Source organism: Plecotus auritus (genome assembly GCF_963455305.1).
Source record: "Plecotus auritus genome assembly, chromosome: 6".
NCBI classification, from domain to species: domain Eukaryota; kingdom Metazoa; phylum Chordata; class Mammalia; order Chiroptera; family Vespertilionidae; genus Plecotus; species Plecotus auritus.
In genome coordinates, this window is record NC_137773.1 from 94,599,519 (window position 1) to 94,608,674 (window position 9,156).

A 9,156-nucleotide genomic window follows, 5' to 3' on the forward strand; every position below is an offset into this window, starting at 1 on the left:
ATTCCCAACCTTGGATGAAATATTTGGAAATTACAATTTATCTCATGAGACTACATGAATTTCTTAAGAACAATTTTTTTGAAATGAAATTTATCATTTTGCTAATGAAAAATCACGAGTTGTACTACTTCTATTGAAATAAACTGCACTTGGTAACCAAACCCATTTATATAATTTCATAGGAGAGGAAAATATAAGAGCTCAGATTAACCCTCTTCGTACTTCATTTCTTCATATATCACTACCATAAATGCTCTTTCTGAAAATGTACATTTTAACATACGGTATGTGTTATAAGAGGTCATTGGCTTCTCTTCCCTCATTAGGACCCTGTATCTTATTTAGCTTGGTGTCCATATTCTTACCATAGTCACTGACAAACTGACAATCAAATACATGTCTCCAATTCTAGTCGATGTTGGAACACAAATTTCTATAAATTGTTTGACATAATATGCCCTTAGGGTCAAGATGATTTTAAGTATCAGGATGCAAAACTTTAAGTCATACATTTATTACTATGCAAACTATTTTTTTATGGTGTATGTTTACCTATTGATGTATGTAAGATCAGTGTTCATATGTAAAGGGATTTATTATTTTGATGCTTCGCTTGGCATAATGATGTTTTCTATTGAAGTACCTTCCTGCTTCCACTATGATTTCCTCTATTGTTCTAAATGAAGCATCTCACCCTACTCTAACTATTGTCATAACCACTAAAGATTTAGGGAATTAACCACATCATTCATCGTGTGTACTAATATGTGATCTATAGATATGTCATCTATGTACACGAGTGACCAAAGGATGACAAACTAGGGAGCTTGGATTCCTGTCCAGTTCTGTGATTATGTCCTAAGTTTAGGACAAACATGCATATTCGTTTAACCTTTTCTGGTTACCTACAAGGAAACCTCAATGGAGACACTTTTTAATGCAGTTATCTGAAATAAACTTCAATGACAGAGTAATCATGAATGTTATCTTCAAATATCTGTACAAATGCCTAGAATGGGAAAAAGCATATGATTATAATTGATCTCAGTTTTGTTTGCTTTTCTTAGTGTATCAGATAGCTATCCTGTATAATAAAGAGCTAATATGCAAATGACTGTCACGCCCTCATGCCCTCGCACCCTCGCGCCTTTGCTCCAGAACTGTTCAGACACTCATCACTGGGGAGAGAGGAATGTGGACCAGCCAGGCTGCGGCCTGGGAGAGGGGCAAGCCACCCACCCCATGGTCCTGGATTCCAGCGCCTGCAACTGTTGCCTGGGAGAGGGACAAGCCGCCTGCCCTGCAGTCCTGGGAGCCTACGGCTGTGGCCCAGGAAAAGCCGCCTGTCCAAGGTCCCCTGTGGGTGCAGTTGGCCTGGGCAAAGCTGGCCTGGTTCCTGGGTGCCTGTGGCCAGCCAGAGGTAGGGAAGCCCAGGTCCCAGGTGCCTGCACCTGGCAGTAGGAGAGAATCTTGGGTTCCAGGTGCAGGCAAGGCAGAGGTGGTTAGGGGCAATCAGGCTAGCAGGGGAGCAGTTAGGGGCAATAAGGCCAGTAAGGGAGCAGTTTGGGGTGATTAGGCCGGCAGGCAGAAGTGGTTAGGGTCAATTAGGCAGGCAGGCAGAGAGGTTAGGAGCCAGCGGTCCCAGATTGTGAGAGGCAGTCGGACATCACCTGAGAGGTCCTGGATTGGGGAGGGTGCAGGCTGGGCTGAGGGACCAGCGCCCACCCCACCCCCCCACCATGTACAAATTTTGTGCACCAGGCATCTAGTTTGTATATAACAAGTCATCCTAAAAGGATATGTTTGACTATAATGCCTTCATAATCTGATGGGATTATATGGTGGGACATTGTTCTGATCTATTCTGGGCTCATCATGAGTCACTTCCTTATGTTTCTAAACCTCTTTCATGATGTTTTGTGCATCTGTATAGCACTTCTTTCTTCAATCAATATGTGATGTTTAATACATATACTGTATATGTGTGTTTGTGTTGATCTTACCATTTATGTAAAAATAGTTTATCAAATATGAATTGCCTTAATTTAATATCACAGTTCCCATATTTACATATGAAACCTTGTTTTCTTCCCAGTTATAAGATATATTCACCACCACTGTCCTCTGTGATGCAGCTACCTGTACTCTTGATCTGACATGAGTTATCAATCACTAGAATTTTTAATTCTTACTAATTTATTGAAGTATAATTGCATAAAGCAAACTGCAAACATTTTAAATATACAACTTGCTGAATTAAAGAAGACATATATATAGAAAAGAAGCCATATATAAATTAAGAGTATATAGTTGGTAGGTCCATTTATTTGTAATTTGAGATGATGCACAATAAGTTTTAACTGCATTATGTTACTGTCAAAAAGGTACTCCACATGTCTTCTGTTTTCTTCTTTCTGCAGATAATGTGGAATAATAAACCTTACTTCAAACAGATGCTGCAAGGGATAAATAAAATGTTAAATATACTTGGTTGAGTCCAAAGAAAATGTTCAAGCATGAGCAGCGTGTGTGTGTTCACTTGTATATATATTTCATGTACACATTAACACATATATATATGCACATGCACACATGCTCATTCATAATCCCATCTATTATTTTGAAAGACACCTTGAGAGAAATTTGAAGAATATATAAATAAAAAAGAAATGTGAGAATTAACATGAAATAGAAAAAAATAGAAAATTTGACACAGATTTAAAGTGAAATGTGTGACCTTAATTTTAATGAATTATTTTTTCTATCTTAATGCCTGAAAGGCCACAAGGACAAAATCACATTTACATTTATGTAGTGGGAAATTTTTTATACCATGTATGGGGCCAATAGCTTTAAATTAGCTCTAATTTTTTTCTATGTAATGTGAAATTTCAACCCAAAATACCTTTGCCCAAGGGAAGCTAGCTGAATGATTTGCAAGGCTTAACCTCAGTTCCCTCTAACAATATCTTACTGGATAAATGTTTATATCAGTTTCCCATTGCTGTTGTAGCAAGTTACCACACTAGTGGCTTAAAACAAAACATTTTCTATCTTAAAGTTCTACAGAGCAGATGCCTGAGATGGGGAATAAAGGGCTTAGAACAAAATGCCTGCTGGGCTTGGATTTTCTGGGTGATCCAGGGTAGAATGAAATCCCTTTCCAATCCCATTCCAAATCCTTTCCTATTCTCAATTCCTATTCCAGATTCTAGAGGCCACATGTACTCCTTGGCCCATGGCCCTTCCTCCATCTTCAATACCAGCAACATAGCATCCAAAAATGTCTCTCTGACTCCAATTCTTCTACTTCTTTCCATATTTAGAGGACCATTGAGATGACATTAGTTCAATCTGGCTAATCTGAGCTAATCTCCTTAGCTAATAATTTTATTTCATCTCTTTTAGTTACCCTGCTCTGTGAGATAACATATTTTAAGGTTCTCCAAATTAGGATGGTGACATCTTTTGATGCCCTTATTCTGCCTATTACAGAGCCTTTTCCAGGTATAAACTATTTGATCTCACCAGGATCCCTAATATAAAAGAATCAAACACAGAATTTATCCTCCTCTTTAGAGTGAAAAACTTGTCTTTCAAAATTACATACACAGAAGATTCCTAGTGGAGAAGACCTAAAATTACCTACACCAGACTCTGATGCAGAGCCACAGTCCACCTACTCAAACTGCAGTTCACAGACCAGGAGGACCTCCAGCATCAACATCACCTGGGAGCTTGTCAGAAATGCAGTCTCTGGGCCCCATGGAGATTTGATCAATTAGAATTTGCATTTGAGCTACAAACTTTGGTGATCTGTTTGCCTATGAAATGGAGAGGAGCTGCTCTTGAATAGGTGTTCTCACCTTTTTACTATTGACACTTGGGGCTGCATAACTATTCCTGCTGGGTGCTGTCCTGTGAATTATACGTGTTTACCAGGCTTCCTTCAGACATTACAATATCCCCAGGGACAAAGTCATTTCTGTTTGAGAACCACTGACCCAGAATCTCAGAACTGGAAGTGTCCTGATTGATTCCAATCAAAACCCCTTTCCTTTCTTGGTTTATACCTTGGAGCACAACCTTAAATCCCTCTCTGCCCCATTTCTGTATTGGAGAAGATAGTTTACTAGTATAGATGTACTACCTCACAAAATGCATGTTTGTAAAACATACATTTGCCAATTTTTATAATGTGCTAAGCTGGGTTATGGTGCATAAAATCTAAATGTATCCCTTATATTTAATAAACATTTTATAGTGAGGGACTAAATGGCAGTTCCTAACTTGTGCTATTTCTATGAAATTCCTAATTGCTTTGTCATGAAGCCAAATAGTATAGAGCCCAAGGTTTTATACAAAAGGAACCAATATATCCCCCATTTCTTACAGAAGGAAATAGTCATTTTCTAGAGATATCAGGGGTTGTGCCCCCAACAAAAATCTATGCTTTGAAGACCCAAAGACCAGTCAGACAAATTTCTCAGTATTAGACTTGTTTCAAATACTGTTAACTTCCAATATTTTTTATTAGTTGCAGAAGCACAACATAGTGCTTAGACTATCATATACTTTACAAAGTGTTCCCCTGATATTTTTAGTATCCAACTAGCCACATAAATAGTCATTACCATATTATTGACTATATTCTCTATGCTGTACTATATAGACTATGACTATTTTGTAACTAATATTTTACTTCTTAATCCCTTCTTCTCCCAATCTCCCAATCCCCTCCTCATCTGGCAACTGCCAGTCCTCTCTCTATGCCCATGAGTGTGTTTCAATTTTATTTTTTGCTCTTTGGATTCAACATATATGTGAAATCATATGGTATTTGTCTTTCACTGAGGATAGTACCCTCGAGGTCCATTCATTTAGAAACTTGAACTCAGAGTTGAGATGAGGTGCTAGAAGATGTAGATGTCAGGAAGCAGGGCACTAATGAAGAACTAATCACAACTGCACTCACCTGCCTTATTACAAATTCTCCTAGGAACCCAGGATGAGCAGGGAAAATTTCCATTCTGTCCAGAGTAGTGCTCCCCAGGGGAATCCTCTGCTTAGAGGTTAGAGCAACAAGAAGTAAGAGTGCCTAATGAGCAGACACAGAGCACGTAAATAGCAGCTCTACCACTGACCCTCACCATGTGCAACCTTTGGTTGGAAGGAACTTGGTCTTTTTTTTGAAGTCCTAAATCTGTCTGGGAGACCAATGCTTGGCTCTTGTCTGGGACAGAGCTCTGGTCTGCATCACCAACCATCCAGGCAAGAATTTGGACCTCCACAGGAAAGCCTTCTTCCAGAGTTCCCAGGCAGGTGAGTCTGAGAGCCCAACAGACATGGCAGGAGAGGATCAGAGACACTGGAAACCACGAACTTGTACATAAAGTAACCACAGAACCATTCGAACATAGCCCAGGTACCAGTGATCACTGTGGTTGTTGGCTGGCTTTACTAATACAGTAATGTGTTATTCATGATGCTCAAAGGAAAGTGAACACTGCACTCAGAAATACAGGTGCCAGTGTTGACAAATAAATGGTACTAATAGAAGACAAATTAAGAAAGGGCATTGGAGGTATAAAGTCCTTCCAGTAGAAGTAGAACATAAGTTCAAGGACTTTATCAACTAACAGTAATAGACAAATAGGTTATGAACTGTGGAGGAATATACATTGATGTGAGAGCCTTTTTAAAGTTGTATGATGGGGCATACTAGACTATGTTTCCATACATGAGAGAAAAGTCCAGACAAAGGAAAGCTGCAAATACACCCTTGCAATAACAGTGCATGAGACATACATTTCACAATATGCTGTCTCACCTTAGCTATTCACATTTCAAAAATTTACTTGGTAAATGAAAAAGAGTAAGGAAATGAGATTCACTTTGTAATTATTTCATTATGTATAAGAATGAGTAATGAAATTTGTAGGTTTGTAAGTCATTTAGAGTATTATTAAAATTTGTCTGCATAAGTTTTTGGCTTTACTTGAATATTAATTAATTTATTTTAACTTAAAATACAGTTGACATCCAATATAACTGTCACTATATTATACGCTTGAAAATTCTTTGCTTTTGATAGTGTTATCGAAGTGTTTTTATTCTGTTTTTGTTTGTTTAAGTATAGTTTGTATACAATAATATATTAGTTTCAGGTGTACACTATAGTGATTCAACATTTATATAGATTAGAAATGTGATTGCTACACCAAGTCTAGTAATCATCTGTCACCTTTCAGACTATCACAATATTGTTTATTATATTTTCTTATTCTATTTTTTATTGGATTCTTCCTAACAAAGTACTGGAGTGTGTTAAACAAAATGTTTTCCATTTCATTCTTTTATATATGTATAAATGTTCTGTGGAGAATGAATGAAGTTCATAAATTTTACGTGGTTCAATCTGTAAGTCAGTCCTACTGGATCTTTTTTTTTGAAAAGCTTTAATTGAAGTATAATTGACATAAAAGATTAGTTTCAAGAGAACAACACAATGATTCTGTATTTGCACATACTGCAATATGTCCTCCACAATGTCCACTTCACATCTGTCACCACGCATAGTTACAATTTTTTTCTTGTGATAAGGACAATTAAAATCTACACTCTAGCAAAATTCAAATACACACTACAGTATTATTAATTATAATCAGCGTGCTGAGCCTACAGCTCAGGTATTGCTTTCTTTTATTTTGGCACTGAAAGAATTGAGTAAGACCCAAGAATTCTTCATGTGCCTTCACATGGAAAAGGAAATTCTAATGAGAAATGGCACTAGGGATGTCCTAAAGGAGACCATGCCATACACCAAATTGGGAAATTAATTCCTTAATTCTACAATATAGATGGCAGCCTTTATGCTTTGTTACTAATGCTTGTTTTGGGAAATGTCACTTTTCCTATATCCTCCACCACATGGAACTAAGGAATGTCACAGGATTTTCAAAATTTCTCCTTCTGGGATTATCAGAGAAACCAGAACTGCAGCCCCTCATATTTGGGCTTTTCCTCTGCATGTACCTGATCACTGTGTTGGGAAACCTGCTCATCATCCTGGCCGTCAGCTCAGACTCCCACCTCCACACGCCCATGTACTTCTTTCTCTCCAACCTGTCCTTGGTAGACATCTCTTTCACCTCCACCACCGTCCCAAAGATGATATGGAACATCCAGACACAGAGCAAAGTCATAACCTATGAAGGCTGCATCACCCAGATGTATTATTTCCTACTATTTGCAGGACTGGACAATTTCCTCCTGACTGTGATGGCATATGACCGGTTTGTGGCCATCTGCCACCCCCTGCACTACATGGTCATCATGAACCCCCGGCTCTGTGGACTGCTGGTTCTGGTGCCCTGGATCATGAGTGCCCTGCATTCCTTGTTACAATGCTTAGTGTTGTTGCAACTGTCTTTCTGTCCAGATTTGGAAATCCCCCACTTTTTCTGTGAACTCAATCAGATGATCCAACTCACCCGTTCTGACACCTTTCTTAATAACATGGTGATGTATTTTGGAGCTGTGCTCCTGGGTGGTGGTCCCTTTGTTTGTATCCTTTACTCTTACTCTAAGATAGTGTTCTCCATCTGTGGCATCCCATCAGCTCCGGGGAAGTACAAGGCATTTTCTACCTGTGTGTCTCACCTCTCAGTTGTCTCCTTTTTTTATAAAACAGGCGTAGGAGTGTACCTCAGTTCTGCTGTTACCCAGAGCTCATACTCAAATGCAACAGCTTCAGTGATGTACACTGTGGTCACACCCATGTTGAACCCCTTCATCTACAGTCTCAGGAACAAGGACATAAAGAGGGCTGTGAAAAGATTTCTTGGGATGGTAGCTATAAAAGGTCCAGTTGTCCTAGGGTTGAAGAAATGCACATGACAGCTGGACTCAAAGCCTCAGAGCCAGATGTTGTGATATTTTATCTAGTTGTGGAAGCAGAATTTACTCTCTGTTCATATTCTGGATTTTCTTTTTCTATGATTTCTATATAGTTTCATTGAATCACTTTATTAATTTCTTGATTTTGTGATACCTAACAGCTCTCCCTTTGTTATGTTTCTCCTCTCCCAAATTGAATCCCAACTTTGGATGAAATATTTGGAAATTCCCTTTTATCACATGAGTCTACATGGATGTCTTAAGAACAATTTCTTTTGAAATGAAATCTATCATACTGAGTACTTTTTCTTTCATTTTACTGAAAGAGTAGTTGTACTACTCCTGTGGAAAGAAACTGTACTTGATAACCAAAGCCATTTATATCATTTCATAGGAGAAGAAATTATAAGAGCACAATTTAATCTTTTTGGTATTCATTTCTTTGTAGATCACTACCATACCTGCTCTTTCTGAAAATGTAGACTTTAACATACAGTGTATGTTATAAGAGGTCATCTGGCTGTGTTCCCTCATTAGGATGCTGTATCTTATTTAGCTTTGTGTCCACCTTCTTAACATAGTCATTAGTAAACTAACAATCAATTAGTAAACTGATAGTCTCCAATTCTGGTCCTAATTGTTTGACATAATATGCCCTTAGAGTCAGCGATGACCATAAGTATAAGGAAGCAAAATTTTAAGGCATACATTTATTGCTAGGTAAACAATTTTTTTTCATGGTGTAAGTTAATCATTGATGTATGTAAGGTCGATGTCCATGTGTAAAGGATTTATCACTGTGATGCTTTGTTAGGTGTATTGATGTTTCCTATTGAACTATCTTCCTGCTTCCACTTGAAAACTTTTATTGCAGCCTACAAATAGGATTCCCTGTTATTTTTAAAGAAGCATCTTCTCCTACTTAAAAATTGTCTTAACCACTAAAGGAATAGGGAATGAACTGTATGTTATCATCTATTATATAAACTATGTGATCTATAGATATGTCATATGTGTACATAAGTGAGCAAAGGATGACTCACCAGAGAGCTTGAATTGCTGTCCAGTTCTGTGATTCAGAGTCATAGGTTTTATACAAATATGCATATTCTTTAAAGGTCTTCTGGTTACCTACAAGGGAATCTCAATGGAGTCACTTTTTTTTTATGTCTTTTTTTTTTTCAAATTTTTATTAAGGTATTATATGTGTACATATCTTACCATTGCCCCCCCCACCCCACTCCCATACCTGCCCTC

The 9,156-nt window shown here is 37.9% G+C and overlaps 1 protein-coding gene across 1 annotated transcript; it reads left to right on the forward strand.

Moving 5' to 3' along the window:
* Positions 1–6,930: 6,930 nt before the first annotated feature.
* Positions 6,931–7,899, forward strand: LOC308251762 (olfactory receptor-like protein OLF4; the record flags this gene model as incomplete). The annotated part of the gene is made up of 1 exon (XM_080675466.1): positions 6,931–7,899. The coding sequence occupies one exon, from the start codon at positions 6,931–6,933 to the stop codon at positions 7,897–7,899; it is 969 nt and encodes a 322-aa protein (XP_080531592.1).
* Between the last annotated feature and the right edge of the window lie 1,257 nt (positions 7,900–9,156).